General features: G+C 47.3%; 2 protein-coding genes across 16 annotated transcripts in view; one reads left to right on the top strand and one right to left on the bottom strand.

Annotated features, from left to right (window-relative positions):
• Positions 1-24,608, top strand: part of TLR5 (toll like receptor 5) — a 566,717-nt gene that overhangs the window by 126,491 nt on the left and 415,618 nt on the right. The window lies entirely within an intron of this gene.
• DISP1 (dispatched RND transporter family member 1) overlaps positions 14,778-24,608 on the bottom strand; it is a 211,117-nt gene continuing 201,286 nt past the window's right edge. For 13 of the 15 annotated variants that reach the window (XM_049868010.1, XM_049868005.1, XM_049868017.1 and 10 more), the window contains one exon: positions 14,781-23,337. In XM_049868010.1, coding sequence (XP_049723967.1) covers positions 19,723-23,337 — 3,615 coding nt within the window. In that variant the 3' untranslated portion in view covers positions 14,781-19,722. Of the gene's footprint in view, positions 23,338-24,608 lie in introns of all 15 variants that reach the window. The other 2 variants (XM_049868019.1, XM_049868018.1) reach the window with 1 other exon arrangement.

Genomic DNA, 24,608 nt, shown 5'->3' with positions numbered 1-24,608 from the left:
ACTCCTGGCTGCACGGGGCCAGAAAATTTGTGGGTATCAGAAATCAGAAGGGCACATCCTTCTGCTGAAATAGAAAGCAGCTGAGGCCCCCGGAGCTTCCTAAGGAAGGCATGTCCAGTCCAGATGGGAGCAAGGTGGCCAGGAGCAGGAAGGTGAGGCTGGGGGAGGAAAGGGCAGGGCTGAGGGCTTGGCCCGGGGGAGGAAAGTCTCCAGTGACAGCCACATCTGATCTGCTTCTCCCTCCTGCTAATCCTAAATCACAACAGTGTGAAATCTGAGCAAGTGTGAAAGCCTCGGGCTCCAGCTGTTTTTCATATCTAGCCCCAATTCCAGCCTGTCACAGATGGAACACCGCCCTCCCTTCCCCCAACCCAGTGCAGAAGCTGTGTGGCTGTGGCCTCATTCCTGCAAAACAGGGGACAGACACTCACATGCTCGCAGTGCACAGTGGGGACCCACCCGGCCCCTCTAGCCCAGCTGCACCAGGGCTCTGGGTCTACCCTTTTTCTGCCCCTCTGACCCCCCAGTTCTGCATTTCTGCTCTTGTGCTTGTCACGGGGCCTCTGGATGCAAATCAGTCTGGTGGGGAATGGACAGGAGCAGCTGCCTCCCTGGGAAGCTGGGCCTGGCAACCCAGCAGCAGTGAGCCCTGAGACCAACCCCAGCCAGGCCTGGGGACAGGCCGACAGGCCAGGAGTCAGCTGGGAGCTGGGTTAGTGAAAGGAGCCAACAATTCGGCTTCAGGGGGATTATCAGACATGTTAGATGGGCTGGGCCTGGGAACCCTGATGGAAATTGCTCTCCTGGAGGAAGTGCCTGGGACTGGAGGCATCTGAGGAAGTGCCTGCTGGCACTGATGCAGGCTGGCGCTCCGCTCCTATTACCTTGGGGGGAAACAACTCCTTGAATAGGGGCTGGGGCAGGAGTCAGGGAGCAACAGGCTGGGGCAAGATACCTTCCTGCCTCCTGGGAGGGGCTGAAACCACCAACTACTTCTTTGTTTTTTTTTACTTCAAGTCCTGTCAAGGCCTAGCCCAGTGCACTGCCAGGTAGGCACTACTTTATATGGAATTTTCTCCACCACATCTCTGTCTGTCATACTGTGGTGGCCAGCGTGTTGCTGTGATGCTGGAAGCTATACCACCAGTATTTCAAATTCCAGCAGGGTCACTCATGGTGGACAGGTTTCAGGGGAGTTTCCAGACTGGGACCAACTAGATAGACCTGGCAACCTACTACTTATGAAAATCAGCCAGTGAAAACCCTGTGGATCGCGGCAGAATGTGGTCTGATATAGTGCTGGAAGATGAACCGTCCAGGTTGGAAGGCACTCAAAATACACAGTGGCGGAAACAATGGACTCGAGCACATCGTGAAGATGGCACAGGACCAGGCAATGTTTCGTTCTGTTGTGTGATGGGGTCATCGTGAGTTGGAACTGACTCGATGGCAGCTAACAAAACTATATGGTCTTAGAGCTGAAAGGGATGTTGGTAGCTTCATGCAACAAACATATTTTGGAGTTGCCTTCTCAGCCCTCCTTCTCCAGCAGCGTACTCCCACAATGCCTGGTGAGAAGCCAGTGTCTTTCTATGGGACCCTGCTCGCCGCTAGCCGTGGTGAGGAACATCTGGTCCATGAGAACCAACACAGAGCTCAGGCTGGGCCAATCAGGTTTTCTCTTTTGAAATTTGCAACAGGCCAATCAGCTGCTGGAGGTGGACTCGCTGAATGATGTGGACTCCAGGGATAAGGGTGCCATTTTGGAACAATCCCAATAGGTCATGTGCAGACAGAGCAGAGGAAGCCAACCTACAGAGAGACAGAAAGAAAGGAGAGAGAGCAGGAAGCAGACAGAGACAAGCAGGGGTGAGCCCTCGTGTTGCTTCTTCAAGACATAGGGACTGAGACTGGGAGGGATCAGCTTTCTTGGTTCCAACCCCTCAGGAAGCCTGCCCTGAGGTTCCATGAAGCACTCTAACATCCTTTCACAAAAATCTTCCCACTGTATTTAAGGTATAGGAGCCCCGGTGGCATAATAGTTAAGTGCTTGGCTACTAACCAAAAGGTTGGTGGTTCAAGCCCACCCAGCAGCTCTGCAGAAGAAAGGCCTGGAGATCTGCTCTGTGAAGACTGCTGTATTGTTGTTGGGTGCCGGCGAGTTGGTTCTGACTCCAGCGATCCTGTGTACAACAGAACAAAACACTGCCTGATCTGTGCCGTCTTCACAATCTACGTTGTGCCTGAGCCCATTGTCGCAGCCACTGTGCCAATCCATCTCATTGAGGGTCTTCCTCTTTTTTTTGCTGATACCTCTACCCTATAAAGATTACAGCCTAGGAAACCCTATGGGGCAATTCTACTTGGTCCTATAGGGTCGCCATGAGTCAGAATCAACTCGCCGGCACCTAACAACAACAGTTGTTTCTGCTGCATGAAAACATGCCCTTCAGGTAAGTTTGGGCCATGGAGTGGCCAAGGACTGGTAGCAGGGAGCTCGGAGCCAGGAGGCCAGGCCAGCTTCAGGGGTGTCCTGCCAGCCCCTGCCTGGATGGGCCTCTCAGGCTTTCCTCTTGGATCCTGGGAGCAGAAGGAGCACAGAGATGACAGACAGACCTCGGCCTCGGGGCTGACTTGAGGGGCCTGGATCCCACGGGGCCTGCAGCTTGCCTGCTCCTCCAGAACCCACAGCTTCCTTTGGCCCCCTGACCCTCGGACCGCTCCCAGCTCTCAGAGGAACTCAGATGAGGCCGCTGCCTCACGCCCCAGCTCCTTCACATCAGGGAACAATTGTGCTTTGGCCGCGGACTCATCCAACATCCAGTTTCCAGGAAAGCTGGACTACGTTATTTGAGCCTGAAACATGCCAGGGGCCACGAGACCAGTGTGAGAAGGCTGAGAAGCCTATAATTTGCTGAGAAGAGCTGGGCAGACTGAAGCCACCAGGTCTCTGTAGTGTGCCTGTTGGGGGTGGAGGACTGGGATAAAAAAATCGCCTCACCCCTCTGCCCCGCCCCCGTAAAGGACTCCCTCTCACATTAGGGTACTTGCATCTGAGGAACAGAGTGCAGGGGCCAGGAAGCCGTCAGGCTTCATGAGTTTCAGTTCCAGCAGAGCTGGATCCAAACCAACCCCATCAAGAGCTTCTGAGATGTTGGCAGCTGTTTCTGAGGTCCTAGGGCTCTAAGGGAGTCCCTGGGCGGTGCAAACGGTTAACACTCTCAGCTGCTAACTGAAAGGCTGGCAGTTGGAGTCCACCCAGAGGTGCCCTTGGAGGAAAGACCTGGCAGTCTACTGCTGAAGAAGCAGCCATTGAAAATCCTATGAACAAACAATAGTTTCACTTAACTAGTAAAAAAAGCTTACCTTGAGCATTATGCTCTTTTAAGAACTATGTATATGGGATCAAAGTGACAACAGCAAGTGGAAAGATTAGATAGGAACCTTAGAGGCAGTGAGTTTCTGTTAATGAGGGAGGAATAGCTCAGAAAAGGAGGGTGAGAATGGGTACACAACTCAAAGAATGTTATCAATGTCACTGAATTGTAGAAATGGTTGTATCGGTGTATCTTCTGCTGTGTATATTCTCAACAACAACAAGAAAATAAAATTAAAGAAAGAAAACCTTATGGAGCAGAGTTTTACTCTGACACACTTGAGTTTGCCATGAGTTGGGGTTGCCATGACTCAGAGCTGACTGGACGGCAACTGGTGTGGCGCTCTAGAGAGCTGTTGGTGGGCCCAGAGGACCTCTAGGATTGCAGACTTTACCTAGATATCCAGGTAAAATCTCTGAGCCTACTGGGCCTCCCCAAGGTCTTTAGGATGCTTCAGGCTCTCTTCAGACTCACCCCACAACCTCCTGGAGAAAACCCTAGTCAGGACTTTTCCCAGTTCAAACCTCAGTTTACCTGCTAGGCACTTTCTTGTGAAAACCTCAAAAGTTCAGAATTGAAAGGTGTTGAGGGGAAAGGAGAGGCAGTGTTCACAATGAAGCAAAAGAGGATGTTGAGTGGTGGGTCTGTGCTTCCAGTCAGAGAAATAAGAGGTAAGGTAGTTTATTTGCAGGTCCAGTCTCGAGGTGCTAGTTCCTTGAAAGGTAGCAGAGTAGAGCAAGGGACTGAGGGATACAGGTAGGAAGGAACTTGGATTTATTGGATTCCTACTGTATTCACTTATACCCTGTTGCCATCGAGTCAATACCTGACTCACAGCGACCCTATAGGACAGAGTAGAACTGCCCACAGGGTTTCCAAGGAGCGCCTGGTGGATTTGAACTGCCAACCTTCTGGTTAGCAGCCGAACTCTTAACCACTAAGCCACCAGGGTTTCCATATTCATTTGTAGGGCTGCCTTAAAACAAGCACCACAAATACCACAGACTGGGTGGCTTATAACAACAGAAACTTACTGTCTCTCAGTCTGAAGGCCAGAAGCCCCAAATCGAGGCATCAGCAGGGCCATGCTGCCTCTGAAGGCTCTAGGGAAGACGCTTCCCTGCCTCTTCCTGGCTTCTGGTGGTTCCTGGCGATCCTTGGCCTGTAGCTGCATCACTCCAGCCTCTGCTTCGTCTTCAGATGCCATCTTTCCATGTGTCTGTGGCTCTTCTCCTCTTTTTATGAGGACCCCACTCATATAAGATTAAAATCCACCCTACTCCACTAGGACCTCATACTAACTCAAAACTTCTTCAAAGACCCTATTTCCAAACAAGGTCACATTCATGGGTACCAGGGTTAGGACTTCAACTTATTTTTTTTGAGGGACACAATTCAACCCATAACATCTACTATGTGCTATTTACTCTTCATAATCTTCTTATAATCTTTTCAGATGAGGAACCTGGAGCTCATTTTGACTGTATTTCTTCTAACACTGATTTGTTCACCCCTTCTGGCAACCACGGAATATTCAGTGTTCTTTGCCAACACCACAGTTTGACTGCATCTATTCTTTTGACTTCCTTTGTCATCGGATAGTGCTGACTGAGGGTCAGGACCGGCCCTCGGCCCATTAGAGGTAATGTTTTCCAGGGCTGCAGTGTTGCTTAGACACACGGAGAGGTGGTTGCTGTCTGTCCCAAATGACTCCTGTGGTGCCCTGTGTCAGGCCCAGCTCTCCCTGCATCCTCACAGGGTCCCCGCAGGCCTGGGTGACTATGGATTTGGCGGGAGTCTAGCATGTGTCTAAGAGTGGCCGGTGAGGTGGGCCAGACTCCCAGCTGGTGTCCCCAGATGCATCCAGGCTCCAACCCTGGCCTGTGGTCCCCAGTCATCTCAGGGAAGGCGGGTCATCAAGCAGCTTCTATGTCCCCTCAAGCCCTGTCTTCCAGGTCTCTGCAGAAGAGGGTCTAGTGTCAAAAAGACACTGGTCACCTCCATTCATCTTCCCACCCACAGAGCCCAGCCACAGCTTCTGGATGACCAGGGTACAATAGACCTGTACAGCCCAAGGAGGTTGGCTTTACTGTCCCCGTTTACAGATGAGCCTCAGAAAGGTAAAGGAGGTGACCTTGGGTCATACTGGTAAGGGGGAATTCTGGGTTTGAATCCAGATCCAGCTGGCTCCTCATCAATGGTGCAAATAGTTAACATGCTTGGCTGTTAACTGAAAGCCTGGCAGTTTGAGTTTGCCTAGAGGCACCTTGGAAGAAAGGCCTACTTCTGAAAAACCAGCCATAAAAACCCTACAGAGCACAGTTCTACTCTGACACACAGGGGGTCAACTCAACAGCAACTAGTTATTTTATCCCTGGAAGCCTGGGCAGGAGGGGGACCAGGTCCACACTTGGGTCCTGAGAGAGTCCTGGCGATCCGTTCACAGGACAAAGAGCGTCCCAGCCCTTCCTCCTGTGGGTCTGGAAAGACTCCTAGCAGGGCCATCTCAGGAGCAATGTCAGGATGTCCCTTCCTTCCAGTTAAAAAGAAATATCTCGTTCAGGAATTTCCAGCACTGGGCAGCCTCCTGTTTATGTGCCCACCCTGTTCCCACCCCGCAGATAAGGAAGAGCAGGGCTCTCTCCCCCTCCCTCCGCACGTGTTTCCTGCTGGGCTCCGGGCTGCCACTTCCTCACCAGACTCTTTCCCAGGGGCTGGGGGTGGGTGCTCACAGGGCCTTCAGCTTAGGAGAAAGGAGGGCAGAGGGAGCCCTGCAGAAATCCCAGCAGGCAGGAAGGGGGCAGGGGGAGCCCAGGCCTCCCTGTAAGAACACCCCAAAAGCACCTGGACTTTCCCTGGGAGAAAGCTGATTCTCTCCTGCCATGACCCCTGCACCTCTGCATTTGGTGGGAGCTCCGGGGCCTGGTGAGACGGGAAGCTGACCGCCCCACTGTCCACCCAGCCAGCTGACACGGGGCAGGCTGGCTGGACAACGGGACCCAACTGAGAGGACACCTCACCTGTATGCAGAGGCAAGTGACTCCATGACCCTGGAACAGGCACCTCAGTGTCTGCCCAGGGGTGACAACCTTCTCCAGCCAGCCCAGGGCTTGTCCACTTAGCAGCCTCATGTCACCAGGCTAGCCTGAAGTCACCAGCCAGTCACTAAGCTCAGAGAGTTTGCTTTCCTAACATAGCACTTAGATCAGTCACATTCTTTCAGTTTAAAAGATGTGCTCCATTTCTCTCCCCCAGCCTCAGCCCCCAGAGCCTAGACTCTGCTGGATCGTGTTTTCTGCTTGGCAGTAAAACATTTCCACTCAGCATTCAATCATTGACCTCTTGGTTTTTATTTTTGCTTTAACAAAGCTTTGCTCATCACATAAGTGAGAATAATTCTGCCGCTAAATCCAAAGATGATAAATCTTGCTGCTGGTTGCCGTCAAGTCTGCTCTGACTCGTGGTGACCCCACAGACAACAGAAGCAAACGTTCTCCAGTCCTGAACCATCCCCACGATCACTGGCATGCCCGAGTCCATTGTGACCACTGTGTATTTTGAACGTCTTCCAACCATTTTTCAGCATTCTACTGGGCAATATTCTGTTGCAATCCGCAGAGTTTTCATTGGCTAATTTTCACAATCACCAGGACTTTCTTTCTTGTCTGTCTTAGTCTAGAAGTTCCTCTGAAAACTGTCCACCATGGGTGACCCTACTGGTATTTGAAATACTGGTGGCATAGCTCCCAGCATCATAGCCACACATAAGTCACCACAGTAAGACAGACGAGCGGCAGTGACAATATCTAGGGAACCATCAACTCACAAGTCTGGCCTCGTGTGGCCTCGGTGGACGTAATCCCCAGCCCACCCCAACCCTAACCATCTACCGACAGGCCCGGCTCTCTTAAATTGCCCTGGGCAGATGGGAATCCAGCTCAGGGATTTTCCCTTGAGATCCAACTCCCCTAGTGCACAGCCACCTGCACAACTAGGAGCTTCTTTCTAGGTAGGCCTCCAAATCCACCCCTACTGGCGATGTTAGTCTGCTCCCCTTTGCTTGGTTGCACCCTCAGGCAGGTGACCTGTGGCCCCCACATAACCCTACATCCACTTGTGTGAAGAAAGGAGGGGCCCACAATGACTAGCAGCGCAGCAGTTCCCTCTTGGGGCTGATTCCACAGAAACAGAGGTGGGATCAGGAGAAGATGCGCAGCTTTGAGAAAGCATGGGGAGCACTGCTAAGCTTGGCCTGCTCCTAGGCGGACCCCTGGGCAGACGAGATCTGCGGGGGCAGGGAGTGGTGGACAGCTGGGTTGAGACCATCCTTTGAGAACCCTAAGACCAACCCATCTACCAACAAGCCCTTGTTAAGTCTGAGGGATACTCCACAAAGAATGACTTGGACCTGGGCCCTCAGTTGGTCTGGTCTAGATTTAGGGCTGGTCTGGGGCTGGCCAGGACATTCTTGGGCCTGTCCACTAAGGGGACAGAAGGTCGATGGTAGGCCCTGGCCTCTCTCTTTGGTCAGACTGGCTCCAAGAGCCCTGGAAGTTTTTCATGCTCTTCCCCACCCCCACCCCACCCATCATCTTCCTGAAGTGACATCAAGGCATAGGCCTGCATTGTCCCTGTGTGGCCCTGGTTTCCTGAGCCCAAAGGCATTCGCAGATATCTTGGTGGGGCAGGGGGTGGAGGGGTGGGGTGGTTCAAGATATAACAGCTCCAGGTACACAGCTGTGGCTTAATAAGCACCTGTTACTTGGTTGCATTTAGATAATTCAAGACCAACACCAGCTACTACCCTACCCTCGCTGTCACGTATTCAGAGAGAAGCTTGTCTCGAGTATTTCTCAGTCCTTTGGCACTTTGGTCATGAAGGACTTTAGATAATGTTGTCTAGTGGACATGTGGTCACAAGGGACCAGTCCCTGGAGAGGGACATCATGCTTGGTAGAGGGCCAAAGAAAAAGAGGAAGACCCTCAAAGAGATGGATTGACACGATAGCTGCAACAATAGGCTTAAGCACAGCAACAGTTCTGAGGCTGGCACAGGATTGGGCAGTGTTTTCTTCTGTCGTACACAGGGTTGCTATGAGTTGGAACTAACTCGACGGCACCGAACAACCCCAACAAGTGGCAATATTGCAAAGTGATTGGGAGAGGATGCTCAGGAGTCAGAAAAACCTGGCAAAGGGTGAAATTGGGCAGATCACTTATCGTCTCTGTGTCTCAGTTTCCACTTCTGTAAAATGGGACTAATAATCGTCTCTACCTGGTACATTGTGAGGGTTTAACTACTTGATATGTAGAAAACACTTGGCCCAGGGCTTGAGTACCTAGTAAGTGCTCAGTAGTCTGTAGCTGAGATTATTAATTATTAATACGGCCAAAGAGCAAGCCCAGGTCAAGCCAAGCAGGCCGTGAGAAACCTGACTATACTTTTGTCTCAAAGACATGCTTCTCTGGCTTGCACGAACAGACCATCTTCTCTTAAGAAAACCAAAGTTCATTAACAAGGTCTTCTCCCCTCCCTTTGTTCACAAACTTCTTTTTAGGATGGGCAGGTCTCATAGGGAGTTAGGCCTAGCCCCAGCCTCTGTCCCGACAATTATGCCTGTTTCTACTGTTGGCATTTGCTGGGAAGTAGATGTTTCAGAGACTATGAGGTCTAGTCATCATTGCTAGCCTATGTGGGATTCTTATTAATTAACAGAAGATACAATGGCTTTGGGGCAGAACTGAAAGCTGCGGGGATAAGCCTGAACATGGCTGGAGCTCACTGACCTTCGTGTTAGGTGTTGGCAGAGTGGCCAGCTCGCGTCCCTGCAGCTCACTCATTCTCCTTCCTCTGCCGGAGCAAGGAGTGCTTGGATGCAAAGAGTTGTCTCCCCATGCCCATAGGGTCCCAATGTTATACTGGTCCCAGTTCTGATTTGCAGATGGTTATCTATTCTAGCCAGTTTTCAGCGGGAGCTGGTTTATTAGGGGACATTAGAAATGTCACCGAATGGTTTTGCTTTTCAATTCCTGTCATGGAATCCTCAAAATGAATAGGGAACAAATACCATGTAGAAGTATACATATGCACAAATACTAAATAAAGAACTAGGAAAAACTCTATATAAAACCCCAAACCCATAGCTGTTGAGTTGATTCTGATTCATAGGGACCCTATAGGACAAAGCAGAGCTGCCCCATAGGATTCCCAAGGCTGTAAATCTTTACAGAAGCAGATTGCCACGTCTTTCTCCCATGGAGTGGCTGGTGGGTTTGAACTGTAGGCCTTTTGATTAGCAGCTGAGAGCTTTATCCACCATGCCATCAGGACTCATACATCTATATCACATATATATACATACGTACACACACACACACATATATACAAAAAAAAAAAAAAAAAACCCTTGCCATTGAGTTGATTCTGACTCATAGTAACCTCACAGGACAGAGGAGAACTGCCACCATAGGGTTTCCAAGGAGCAGCTGGTGGATTCAAATTGCCAACCTTTTGGTTGGCAGCCTGAGCTCTTAACCGCTGTGCCACCAGGGCTCTGTGTGTGTGTGTGTATGAACTTTGAATAAGAACTAAAGAGAAACAGGTTAGTGAACGAAGACATCAAGAGAGGCCATATGGACTGTTAACATCAAGCCAATATCAAGGGATTATGAACCACGTTTTTAATGATTTAATCATAGTTGGGTTGTATTGTCGGCAAAACCCTAGACTCTTAGCTTGTCACGTGTCAGTTGAGTGGTCAAGTTAAATTATTTAACCTCAATTTCATCATCTGTAAAATTTTGGAAAAATCTGCCCAGACTACTTCGACCATCTTCCACCCTTTCATCCATTTACTCACTCACTCATCAGAAACTTATTAAACAAACAAACAACCAAACCCGTTGCTGTCAAGTGGATTCTTGACTCACAGTGTGACCCTACAGGACAGGGTAGAACTGCACCATACAGTTTCCAAGGAGCACCTGGTGGATTCGAACTGCCGACCTTTTTGTTAGCAGCTGTAGCTCTTAACCACGATACCACCAGGGTTTCCCCCAAACTTATTAGCAGATTAAAGTGTGGGCTGACTTGATTTAAATGAGAATGTATGTAAAGGTGATTTGTAAGCTACAAAAAACTGTTCTACAACCATAATATAAAGGATAAGCTTGAAAATATTTAGCTTATAAAGTTGGAGTAGAATATATCTCTGTGGTACCTGAGATTATAGCGGACGTGGACAGAAATGTTGAAATAAATCTTATTTGAAAACAGTGCTGGCCATAGTGAGGCAGACTGGGGAGAAAGAAAGTTTTTATTATATTGAAGTATTTGCAGCAAATATATACACTGAACACATATATGTACACACAGATTTATACACTATATAACATATACATTATTTGCAATATGGACACATATACATACAGCATACATAGGACACTGAATGAGCTAAGGACGACCTGGTGTTCCCTTTGTAGGCTGTGCTTTAATGAATAGGAAAAGAACGACCTGGTTAGTGTAACAATCATCGGAACAGTAATATTTACAAAGTAGCATTTTATAAAGCTCTTTAAGTGCCTATCTCACTGAACCCCGGCACCCCTGTGCAGAATACATCACCTGCTTTAGTTGAAGATCAGGGAGTGGAGGTGCTAATACCTGGCAGGTCTTGCTCTTCAGCAAGTTTCTGTTTGTTTGTTAAACTCTAAATACCCCCCCCCCCTTTTTTTAAGGCCCTAATGCTTCAGACATGGGTGATTCCAAATTGCTACAGGCTATTTGAATTCTCGTTCAATTTTAGAACATTTTTCATGTCTCCCATTAAAAATAAAGCTCTGCCTTTATTTTTATTCCTGAAAGAACACTGTGCTGTTTTAAGATCTGTCTCTATGGGATCAAACTGACAACAGCAACTCAAAAAATTAGATAAGGAACTTAGGGGGCAGTGAGTTTATGTTAATGGGGAATGGAAAACTCAGAAAATGAGGGTGAGAATGGTTGCACACCCCGAAGAATGTAATCAGTGTCGTTGAATTGTACGTGTAGAAATTGTTGAATTGGTGTTATGTTCTGTTGTGTATTTTCTCAACAACAAAAATTAAATGAAAAATAAAGTCTTGCACAATTACTTGCTTTGGAAGCCCTTTCTCCTGGGGGTGCATGGATATTGCTTTTAAGGGCTATAGCTCCATGTCACCAGAGGCCCTGTCTCAGTGACCTGAATGCAACAGCTTTTGATGAACTTTTGTGCAGGAAAGCAGTGTGTGGGAAAAAAGTCCTCACACTGGAGGGGTTAGTCTAGTGAGGGAGACGGACAAATCGTCAGATAATTCTAATATAGGGTGACAGATGCTGTGGCAGGCCTCAGCGTTGGGCAAAGGCACAGAGAGCTCGTCTATTCCTTACCCTAATGGGGTTGTGAAGTTTGAGCAAATGAGGTCACCTGTAGTCCCCATCAGGATAGCCCGGACTACTGAAAAAGGACGAACCAGACCGATTCTCCCAAGACCCAAATACAATATCGAAACACACAGAGTACCAACTTCCCCCCCACCTCTGAGGGGCTCCAGGTGAACCCTCCCATTCCTGTGCTGTTTGCAAAAATCAACCCCCAGATGGGGAAAAATGGTAGTTTTTGCTTCCATCCAGAGCAGGATTTCTGCCTAAATTGGTTTTCTGAATCACAGTGATTTAGAGGAATGACTGAGCTTTGTGTCAAAGCTAGCTTTTCTAACCACTGTTTACTCTCTGATGGTAAGATGTAGATATTTACCAAAGTGCTGTGTCATTTGTCATGACTGGTTGAGAAGTCGTTCACTGCCGGAAATCTCCCTCGCCTGCCAATCAGAGCAGAAAGTCTTTTTCGGGATAAAAAAACTAGTGTTGAGATGACTCCAACTCATGGTGACTCCTTGGGTGTCAGGGTACAACTATGCTCCATAGGGTTTTCAACAGCTAATTTTTTGGAAGTAGATCACCCGGCCTTTGTTTCAAGGTAGGTGTACTCAAACCTCCTACCTCTTGGTCACCAGCCAAGCACGGTAACTGTCTGTACCAACCAGGAACTCCTTTTTCAGGATAAGACTGAAATTCAAGTTGGGACATGTGCTAGAATTATTCAGCAATTTTTCTTCCTATCTGTACACATACAACTAATAATACATGGATTACTCAGAAGGTGAAAGATAAAGAGACCAGGCTCTGGAAAAGAACAGTGCTGACCTTGGATCTGAGTGAGGCGTCAGAGGTTTGCTCACTCCCCAGAAGTCTCTCCTTTGCATGGAAAGAAATGTGCCGGAGGGAGGCTGAGGCTCATGGCTTTGAGTGCCGCATCCTTTAAGGCTATGTTAAGTCAAACACCGGATTGCTGCAGAGAAACGGAAGTCACCCTGCAGACCAGAGAGATTCCCAAGTGGAATAATGGCACCAGTGGGGGTGTGGAGTGCCACAGAAAGACCACGCTTACGACTCCTTAAACATAGATGCTATTTTGTTATTTTCGAGTAGGGCTTCAAACACCTAGTAAAGTTTTGTCTAGAGATAATCCTACTGGACCTTTTGTACCGAGATTTCTAATGACCACATTATGTTGCAAAGGCAGTAACCCGGCGCAATCGTTTTTTAAGCCCTAGAGGTTTGTTTTCTTAGGCAGCCTAAACAGGCTCTTTGTAATCCTATTTACATTATCAGTTTACTTAGCAAATCCTTTCCCCTTTAAAGAGCGTAAAGCTGAAGTACAGTCACTGATCGAAAGTGCCCCACTGAGGCAGAGGGGTTAAGCAAGTTTTACTCTGATCATCACTTTGTCTCAAAATAAAACCAGCTCTTATAAGAGCCTTATTGGGTCCCAAAGAGAAACGTTTCTTGTTGAAAATCGTCCGCCTGTTTCTTTTTAGGAAGAAGTAGATCACGTGACAGGAAGTTACATCGAAAAATATGAGAGTAGGAGAGGTAGACATCAAAGATCAGCTCTGCTAGCTGATCTGAGAACATGGAGTCTGACTCCTGCTTCACTGTGATTGTCGCAGGGCTGGGGATACCATCCCACCCACTGCCATCGAGTTGATTCCGACTCATAGCGGCCCTATAGGGATCATTAATAGAAGCACCAGGAAGTCAAGAAACATCGCCCTTTTTAGGCATTGGGGGAGGACAGTGGAGGTGTTGACTGGCTCACATCCCCTAAGAGGTGGCGTCATTAGGATTGATGTCACCTAGTGCGGCCCATGGTGTCACCGCCCCGCAAGGCTAATTACCACAGCATTGTAGCTAAAACACCAGAAAATTTTGACAAAATCGGCCACTATAAAAACACCGGCAGCAAAGAAAACAGTGTGTGCTTGCAGCACGTGCTGATGAAACACTTGATTCGAAGCCTCATTGTAATTGGGTAACAATGACAGCTCTCATGGGAGCAAAAGGGAGCGAACTAGTAGCCTTCACACACTAAATTAGCATGGAGTTTTAGCCTTGTAGGTATATTGATACTTGCAAGCTGGGCTTATAAAACATATTTTTATGGTTATAAGTAACTACAGGGACATTTTCTATAAAAGTAATAAATTTCTGCTGAAACACTAAAAAAAAAATTTGATAGTCATTCTGGTGTCACCCCTCTGACGGTGTCACCCCTCTGACCGTGTCACCTGGTGCAGTCTGCACCCCATGCACCCCCAGAGTGACATCACTAGGCATGTGCTCTACAGAGCGACTCTTAACAAATTGGGCCACTGACTTATCTTTTACTCAAAAAGCATATGGTCCTCAAGGCTATTTAAAATGAAACCCTTGAAAAAGGCCCCGCCTAGGAAGAGGCCTCTCTTGGACCGTGACTTCTGAGTGCAGAACTTCATCACTGTATTCCATACTCCCGCCCTGAGGTGACTTACAACCAGCAGTCACACCCCCAATCTCAGGAAGGGGCACATATATGCAACAAACGTCCACCAGGCTCCAGTGAGTTTGCACCCCGTGTCCTGGCTGGCACGGCTGTTGTTAACGTCACATTTAACTGACGGCTCAGGGAGCTGGGGAAGCTCTGTGCTGGCGCTAGTTATTCAGTGAGTTGTTCTTGTGTGTGCTTTGATTTCCGAAGCTAATTAAAAGAGAAATGACATCCCCCCGTCCCCCAAAGATCCAAAATTAGGGCAATCAAATATTGTTAAGAACAGTCTTAAGATTCTACTAATCTACCATGGATGTTCACTACTTACATATTTTTTCTATTTATGTTATACAGAGATATGAAACCTCCTGTTAGTGTATAAAACAAAACATTAACAAAGGTGGCTGTTTTACAAAAAATATATATTCATATAATAACAAGTGGAGATCAATTAAATGCCAGCAAAAAATCTGAGAAAGACCCATTATGGTATAAAGGGGATTTGAACATGATATTCCTTCTGCACTAAAAAAAAAAAAAAAAAACTTCCCACATGATTACAATAAATTTCTACTTTTGTGGCTATGTCTGAACTTTATAGAAAAAAAAATTGAGTCTTCCGATTTTTTTTAATACATAGTTTTCTTTTTTCTTCTTCTAGAATGACTCTCCTCATTAAAGTGAAAGGATACAGCTCCTTTCAAGGTCATTGTTTCCTCATATTTCATCCAGGAACTATCAGAACTGCTGACGTAAAGGTGCTTTACATGTGAGACACTGTGAACCCGGAACATTTGCTAACGTCCCTGAAGGGCCACATTAGTCAAACTACAATTCTGACTGCCTGTCAGAAAGCTGTGAACGTTAGAACGACTGAGGCCAGGGCATAGCAGATGATTATAACAGAATGCAATGGCAGCCTAGCTGAACTTCCAGAACACTCTCCTAGAGGGGTGTGCATTCTACAGTAATGACACACCAGATGTGAATATACCCACCCGGACGAAGTGCTGTAGTTTATTTAGAACAATACAGCCTTTCTCTGTGAAAAACTTCTTGCTCTTGGCCTAAGTCCACTTCTTCAGTCAAGCGGGGGTTTAAAAAGTGACCTTGCAGGGGACAAGTTAGGAACAAATTTGGTAACATTGACTCAAGCGTCAAAGAAAAAGCCATTTGGATACAAGTAAACCTTCCACAAGGCTAAAATGACTCCATTCTAGCCATTCTCTGAAGACTGCCTGTTTATTCCATTGTACCAACAGGCAGTATGCAAATTATTTCCATAATCAAATACCTTCCGAGTTACGGCTATTTCACAATGAGGGGCAAGGGCTCTTCTCCCTAAGTGTAACTTAACCAATTCGGTATAATTTGCTTTACAAATTATCTAGGACAATGGATGAAATTTCTTTGTGAAACAGAACTGGAAAAAATAATCCTTTACTGCCCAGTAATAAGGAATTAAAAAAAAAAAAAAAGGCTTTCTAGTCTCAGCAAATGAATTCTTAAAAAAAAAAAAAAAAATCCCTTCATAAGAAATGGAAATAGTCAATTCTAAGTTCATAAATGAAATAAATATGAAAAGGGGTCACTGCCACATTCAAGGTTCAAGGCAGTTAAGCAGAACTGTGAAGAAAAAGGCCCCTCTAGCCTCCTCTGGAAGTCCCTGAGTAGGGCAAATGTTAATGCATTCAGTTACTAAGTGAAAGGTTGCAGGTTCAAGTCTACCCAGAGCCACCTCAGAAGAAAGGCGATTTACTTTCAAAAAATCAGCCATGAAAACCCTACAGAGCACAGTTTTATTCTGATACACACGTGGTCACCGTGAGTCAGAATCAACTGAAGGGCAACTGGTTTGGCTTTTGTTAGCCTCCTCCGACAGAGCCAGAACGGGTTCAGCAGGTCAACAGCAGCAACAGGTTGACTGAGGCCCCAGGAAGACGACCTGGGACACTTCTCTCCTCCTACCAAATCCCTTACTTCCCAGTTTTTAATTTTCTAAATCAAAGGACATTTAGCTCACGTGAAAGTCTTCCAGGTTAGACTGTTTGTAAAGAAGTTTGCGTTTCCTACCCTTAACCCTTTGCCGTTGAGTTGATTTCAGCTTGTAGTGACCCTATAGGACAGAGTAGAACAGCTCCATAGGGTTTTCAAGGAGTGGCTGGTGGATCTGAACTGCCGACTTTTTGGTTAGCAGCCGTAACTCTTTAACTACCGTACCACCAGTCTCCTACTGCGCTGAAATTCAATCTGCACTTGGACCATTAAATTTTCACTAGCCAACTCCATGGTTACAAATTTCAGGAAGGAAGAAAACAATCTGGTTTTGAGTATTTTGAGTTCTATTTTTAAGTGTTCCCTTCTTGTTTACCCTCATTTATCTAACAGAATTAAGAGCAATGGGAATGAACACAAGGTCCTGAACTTCAGGGTAAATAACTGGTTTGAAGAGGCAGCTTAGCAGCAGTACACGTGAGGCCTGGTTGTTTTTTAAAAAACAAAAACAAAAAAAACCCAGTACCATCAAGTCGATTCCGACTCATAGCGACCCTATAGGAACTGGTTGTTTTAGTTCCCCCTAAATTACATGAATCTGCTGCAAAAGACCTCTTTAAAGTGTTGAAAGGCAAAGGTATCACCTTGAATACTAAGGTGCACCTGACCCAAGTCACGGTGTTTTCAACGGCCTTATAAGCATGAGAAAGCTGGACTATGAGTAAGAGAGACCGAAGAACTGATGCTTTGGAATCGTGGTGTTGGTAAAGAATATCGAATACACCACAGACTGACAAAAGAACAAATCTGTCTTGGAACAAGTACAACCACAATGGTCCTTAGAAGCAAGGATGGCGAAACTACGTCTCAGATACTTTGGACATGTTATCAAGAGGGATCAGTCCCTGGAGAAGAACGTCATGCTTGGTAAAGTAGAGGGTCATCGAAAAAGAGGAAGACCCTCAATGAGCTGGATTGACGCAGTGGCTGCAACGATGGGCTCAAGCATAACAATTGTGGGTATGGCACAGGACTGGGCAGTGTTCCGTTCTGTTGTACATGCGGTCACTATGAGTTGGAACCAACTTGACTGACCTAACTACAACAAGCTGCATGAAGAGTCCTGGTGGCACAGTGGTTAAGCACTCAGCTGCTAACCAAAAAAAGGTCAGCAGTTCAAATCTACCAGCTGCTCCTTGGAAACCCTATGGGGCAGTTTTACTCTGTCCTATAAGTCGCTGAGTCAGAGCTGACTTGAAGGCAAGGTTTTTTTTTTTTTTTTGAAACTGCATGAAGGTCCCTGGGTGGCACAAACAATTTGCACTCGACTATTACCCTAAAGGTTGGTGGTTTGAACCCACCTGGCAGCACCATGGAAGAAAGGCCTGGTGATTTGCTTCCATAAAGATTACAGCCAAGAAAACCCTTTGAAGCAGTTACCACTCCAAACACATGCGGTCTCCATGAGTGAGAATGGACTCGAGGGCAACCGGTTTGGTTTTTGTTAGCCTCCTCTGACTGGGCCAGAACAGGTTCGGTAGGTAACAGCAGCAGCCTGCCTGAGACCCCCGGAAGAGGTTACCACACGCGTTACTACGCGCCATCCCGCGGGGTTGCCGTGAGTGGGAAAGGGCTCCACAGCAATGGCTTTGTTTTTTGCTTTTTTGAAGCTGCACGAGAGTCGGCTGTAATTCTTGAGCCAAAAGTCATTCCTCTCTCTAAGTGAATTAACAGGAGCGTCCAGTCCTGGGACGAATCTGAGTGTTTTGGATACCACACTTGGAGAGGGAGCTCAACAAACAAATCCAAAGGAAACAGCAACTACTCCATTAGGGGTTTAATTGCTTGAAAGCCGGTCACAGGAGAACAGTCCAACAAGCCGGGGGTATTAGTGCGAGGACACGATTCCTGTGTTTTCCAAATATCTGAAGGGCTACCGTGTGAAAGAAAGATCAGAGATGCCTGTGTACACTTCAGCAAACAGGCCGAGGGCCAACTGGTCGAAAAACTACAGGACAACAGATTTTCGTTCAACGAAGGTGGACATCCAGGGAGCTACCTGTCACAGAAGCATTCAAGTGGCAGCTGGAAAGCCACTTCGGCAGAAATGTGATTTGGTGGAGGTGGGCTGGAGTCCATGACGCATACAGTCCCTTCCAACTCTAGACAGCTTTGTTCAGGCCCTAGACTAAGAGGAAGATCTGATTTGGAAAACTCTTCTTAGAAAATAGTTGATAAAACGTTTGTAAAGAACACTGCATTTAGAAATATTTCCACCAGTTTTCTTCAGAAGACCAAATTCGAGGCAGAGTTACAAAAGGAAGAAGGCAGCAGGCCTCTTCCTGTATGGGGCTGTAACGCACTTAGTATCAGAAGACATGCTGTTGCCTGAAATACTACCCAGAGAGCATGCTCCAACAGCTCAATTACTGCAGGCTGATCTAGCGCAAGATACACAAGTGTCATTTCTGATGCTGCCTGAAGGCTCAGCATTTCCAGGTGTTAGCTGCACAATAAAATCATAGTTACATGTCTTGAAACACTGTTTTGGCTCATCAAAACAGGAGAAAGAAGCTGCCTGAACTTGTCCCCTTAGGGGTAGAGATGGAAGCAAAACTTCACAGAACAAGTTCCTTCCGCTGAAAGCTTCCAGGGCCTCTGGATACACCTGACCAGGATCCATCTTCCTCAACATGCAACTTGTCTTCGGCAGTTTAGGACTATTTTGGGTAACGAATCTCTCTTTATCCGTGCTTGCTCTTCTGTGGCACTAACATAACTGTTGCCTGGTACAATATGACGCCCAGGACCCTGGGTTAGTAGGTGTAATAACTGAAAAATGTGAATTTTGGCTAACTTGGAAAAGACACCAATCAATGTATCAATGTATCACTGGCTTCAGGCAAAGTCTACTCATGCGGACAGGTGGAATACACTATGAAAGTGCCTGGTAACTAGCTTTTAAATAAGGCCTCACCAAAGATATAAACTCTTAATGTTGTTTAGTTCTTGTAAGGCTGAGTCTCAACTGAAGTGGCTCTATGAAAACTAGGGCAATTTCCTAGGATTTATGCTGAGCAATCAGAAGTCCTGAACACTGCCAACCAAATGCTCCAGAGTGAGGATATTAGGTAAATCTGACTGACTGGGAGAATGGAAGTTTCTAGGCAATTCAAATTCTAACTCTCTGGCTCACTACCGTGGGAGGGAACTGGGGATTATTTTTCAAACTGGCTACAAATGTATAAAAACTACTTTAAAAGAAAGTCCAATCATCAACCAGCATTCCTATTGGATTTGTGAGTTTGGTCATTCAAGTTTGCTCTATATTCCATAGTGTTTTTAAATAAAAATTATTTGGGGGGGGCCGTATTTGGGGGCTCACTTTCTAAAGCTCTGGATTTTACTTCCATTCCAAAAGACCAACTGAGGCACTGGTGCTGAGTTCAACGCTCTATTTATTAAAGTGTTTTTATTAACAAACTTTCACCAGAAAGTTCTGAGCGTGTTAATACAGCAGGCACGTTGGCATCTATGTTTGGCATTTGACAGTCCACAGAATTGCACTTGACTCTCAGAATTCTGCCACAAATTTTCGGGCTGTTTGGACAGGGCACAACACCAGCCTCCCCCAGGAAATGGTTAAATATAAATTTTGGTTCATTCTGATTCAGATGTTCTGAGTTCACAGTGGCAGCAGCCTGTGACGAGCCCAACTCCACCTCGCCTTCTGCCTTGTTGGTCTGACGCACTAAGCTGGAGTCCTGCTGCTCAGTCCTTCCGCTGCCCTCTGCGCTCCCGACGGCTCTGTTTTCACAGAGCCCCCTTTGGCTAGCCTCAGCATCTCCACAGGCTTTCGTTAAAGATTCAGTGCCTCTGCAGGGGAATGACGATGGCTCTGCCATCTTCGGAAGGTGCTCCTCTATGCTCTGAAGACTCTGTACGCTGGGCTTCCCAATGTTTTCTTGGGTCTGGATGTGCTGCATGGGGCGAAGGAAAAAACTCCTCGGCAGAGAGCTCTGCACCCCAGGCGGCTTCACTCTTCCCTGCAGGCAGGGGCAGTGCTGGATGTGCGGGATGGGGGGCACGAAGCCATCGGGGGCCTGGTGCGCTGCTGTCAGCGGTGCCACGCCGTTCTGGATCCGGACAAAGCCGCCAGTGGAAGGGGCGCACTGGTGGCACAAGCAGTCACCCAGCTGCTGGCAGGAGTGCAGGCCGTACTTCAAAGGCTCGTAGGCACCGGGGCAGCTACATCCCCGATTCAGAGAGAAGAGCTGACACGCGCTGCGCTGCCCAAGAGGGGGCTGTAACAAGGAGGCGCTTGTTTCGTTCTTGGTGCTTCTGCTGAGCTGGCTGTTGCAAGCTGCCTGCACCGGCATCCCTAAATTCTTTGCGTGGCTGTTGAAGAGTTCGGAGCAGATGTGGGTCTCTTCGTAAGTGGTCTTCTCAGAAGCAGTACAGCTGTGGGAAGCCAGGGGTTCTAGTTCATAAAACTCAGGCTCCATTTCAGACTTTTGGCCCCTGGGATCTAAATGATACGCATTCATGGTATGTGTTCTGCTTTGACCCTTGTCACCTGGACTTGCAGACAAGGCATGGGGAAAGGCACGGCCCTGTAGTCTTTTAGGTAAGGGAATCTGACCACAGGTCCCCTGCGGTCCAAGGCACCGGCACACACACTGGAAGAAGAATGTGGCGAAAGCCCAGCTGGTGCACATGATCAGCATCATGAAGGTGCCCAGCTGGGTGTAAGCCAGCACTGTGGACGGCATCATCATGGCCCCTGCCACGAAGGTGGTCAGGGCCGCCATCGCGATCGCAGAGCCCATGCGACTCAAGGAGAAGACCACCTTTCCTTCGCGGTCAGGATCCGGAGCTAGGCGGTAAGCGACCCCATAGTGGACGGCAAAGTCCACCGACAAGCCGACTGCGACCGAAATGGTGACAGACTCCAAAACATTGAGCTCCCAGCCCAGCAGCACGAGAGAACCGACAGTAACGAAGATTGTTCCAGCTATTGAAATGATGGCATAAAGGCTTATTATGATGTTCCAAGTGGTAAGGAGCATCACACTGAACGCGACAGCCACTGAGAGCCCCATGGCAATGAGGGTGCCGTCGGAGAGGCTATCCTGAAGGTCATAGAACTCCAGATTGCTGACAAACCAGCCATTGCTGAGGCCTTCCGGCGCGGAGCTCAGCTCTTTTGAAATCCACGAGTCTACCTCCTTGTAAAACCGATGCGTCTTCTCGTAAGCCAGAGTGAAGAGGGAGGCACTCCGGAACTCTAGCACGACTGCCCTGATGGTGTCATTGATGTCGAACCGCGGCCCCGGCGTTTTGCTATCCAGGTGGTACCCGGTGCTCCTTTCCAGCTCCATGATGGCTCTCTTGATGCAGAGTTCAAAAATCTCCTGCTTGTACGGAAAGCTCCAGTGGCTGCAGCAGGGGTAGAGGGCAGGCTCGTCGCAGTCCTGGTTTTCCATCCACTGCTTGAACGTCTCAATGAAGCAGCTGGTGAAGTCCTGTTCGTCAGTCTGGTAAAAGAACGTCTGATTTCTCAGTTTCTGGCAAAAGTGCAAAATCCAGGCCTGGGAAGCTGGGCTAGCGATGTTAAAGCTGCTGTCTAAAGTCAGCTTCCCTTTACTCTTGGGGTTCAGTGGATTGCCGTTGTCTTCGGGGGACACGCCCCAGATCACCGTGATGGGCATGTGAAGCTCCTCTCCGTGGTGAACACGTTCAAACATGAAAAGCTTTTTGTACTCGGCATCGTAACGTTCAAAAGGGTGAGACGACCTGAACACCTGGAACTCCGAGAGCTCCAGTGAGGGGAGCTTCATCTTTGGGTTTATACACACGATGTAGGCCCCGCCTACGGTTAAGGCGAGGAACCAAAACAGCCAAAGGTAGCGAAATTTAATGACAATGCATGGCAACACTTTTTCAAAAAAAATTCGAGATGCTTCTGAAATGGCAAAAACCACTTTGTGGCCCTTCTGGCAAGCCACTGTCCAGCAGCTCTTGTTGTCGTACATCTGCTGCTGGGGCTTCCTGAAGCAACTGAACATCCGGAGGAGGTATCGCTCGTGCAGAACCACAACTGCTGGAAGCCAGGTGACCATCAAGACGTAGTTCACCAAGATGGCTGTGCCTGCGTAGACCCCGAAGCACCTGATGGCTGTGATGTTGCTGACATAGTTAGCATAAAAGGCAGCCGCAGTGGTGAAGCTGGTGACAAACATGGAGAGGGCGGCATGTTGCAAGGTGACGCTCACTGTTTCCCAAGTTTCCGCGTGAGGCTTGTCGAATTTGGTGTAGTTCCAGACATCACACAGGACGAAAGCATCGTCTGCTCCAATACCCACCAAAATAATGAGTGCGGTGAGGTTCATAAAGGGAAAAAACTCGAAGTTAAACACGACGCGATAGAGAAAATAGGAAACAATCAAGGAGCTGATTATTGCAAACATTGTCATCAGAGTGATAAACACGGACTTGGTGTAGACGCACATGATTAGAAGGACAATCACAATGGCTATGGCAGGATACACAGTATCCATTAGAAGATAGTCTTGAAACAAGCTGTGTTTGATACCAAACTCAATCCCCGTGATGGTGGTTATGCCGTCAGAAGAGTTCCAGTTTTCGAAGTTGTCCAAGTAAACGTTCATCATACTCTCCCCTTTCTCTGTGGGAGAGAAGAGCATGCTGTACTTCAAAGCTGGCATGGTGTAGTCAGTCGTCTTTGGGGCCATGAAGTCTTTGTCTACCAAATAATGGAGGATCTGGTACACAGCGTTGTACTTGGTACATTTTCGAGGCACATTGGTGCACTTGAGCTGATCCTTTCTTCTGGCCGCCATGTCCCAACAGTCTGGCCCCAGAGTGCCATTTTGATAGTGTTTGGCACAGGTCCGAAGCAGCTTCAAGGTATGGGAAAGGTCTCGCTCGACGATCTTCTGGCAGGACGACCTGTTGTTCAGAATGGCGATGTAGTTCCCCAGAGTCCAGCTGGGGCAGCAGGACGCAGCAGTGGTCCTCTGGCAGAGATCACCAAACTGGGGGTGGGATCTGATCTGCAGAGACAGAGACACCACAAGGACTGCAGATGAAAATCAGTTCCCTGAAAGGTCGGAATTGGGGCGGTCTTGGGGGACAGGGAACGTTACAGGAGTTAAGTAATCATCCTCTTAAACTAGGTCTCAGCTTGAATACGAGGTGAGATTTTCCCCCACAACGATCTCGTATTACAGGGTGCTTGCTCTCTATTACACAGCTGTGATCTCATATTACAGGATTACTTCATTTTGAACAAGGAGCTACCGTTTGGGGATGACACGTAAGTGTGAAATATCTCAATCAACGCGCTCCCTTTGTTTAAACAAGGAGACCAAATCAACCCTATTTAGTAGACAAGACTTTTAAAAAACACTTTAAAAGGCAATCAAGCAGATAGGTTTCAAAGCTCCTGTACCAACTGATACATGAACATTTGTGGCTTTGCCTAAAATTTCTGTTACTAGCATAAATGTTCTGGTGCCAAATTGCTGTATCTCAATCAATTTAGTTGGAAGAAAAATGATATACCCTAGAAAATTGTCATGTGACTTAAAAATGCCCCGGTGATATCAAAGGCACTGCTGTCAAAGACAGGTGAAAGATTTTCAATTCCTGAAATATGACTGGAAAAGGGCAATATTTCAAAATGAAAATATTATTTATATGTGATTTTAAATAAATATATGCAATTAAGATAAATACTTAAGTAGGAGCTTATTTTCTTTCACATCCTTAAAAGTTTACTCAAGTTGGAGAAAACCCTTTTTGGGGGAATCTTCTTGTTTGGTAAATGGAGGATTGCTGTATGTTAGCAAACATGATAGCTCTGGGCTTAATGTGAGCAGTATTTCACTTAGAACACTACTCCTGGAGAAGGCTTCTCTTCTTATGGCTGTTCCTATTATAGAAGATTGCAAAATTGTCCAGTTACTGGCATCACTGGATTATGGTGAAGCCTGCAAAATTTTATTGCCTTAAAAATGCGTAAATTAAATGAATGGTCCTTCTTTTCTGAATGTGAAAATAAGAAATATTCTCCTTCCTCTTGAGCCTATCCAGATTGTTCTCTTCAGCAGTACCAGAGCTAACGACGACTTCATTCCTCATCTCTGCTTACCTTCCCTCATCTCTACTTACACAGGCTGTTCCAGGGAAGTAACTCCAAAGTTCAAGGAGGGTGTGGGCATCTGTTTCCTAGCAGGATTAAAAACACCCTTTACCTTTATTAAACTAGGCTTTATCAACGGTGCAGTAGAGAAGTCGCTACAAATCATCTCTTTGGAATTTG

Source organism: Elephas maximus, chromosome 24 (assembly GCF_024166365.1).
Source record: "Elephas maximus indicus isolate mEleMax1 chromosome 24, mEleMax1 primary haplotype, whole genome shotgun sequence".
Classification (NCBI taxonomy): domain Eukaryota; kingdom Metazoa; phylum Chordata; class Mammalia; order Proboscidea; family Elephantidae; genus Elephas; species Elephas maximus.
Note: the sequence above shows the minus strand (reverse complement) of the source record. Positions and strands in the feature narration are given on the sequence as shown.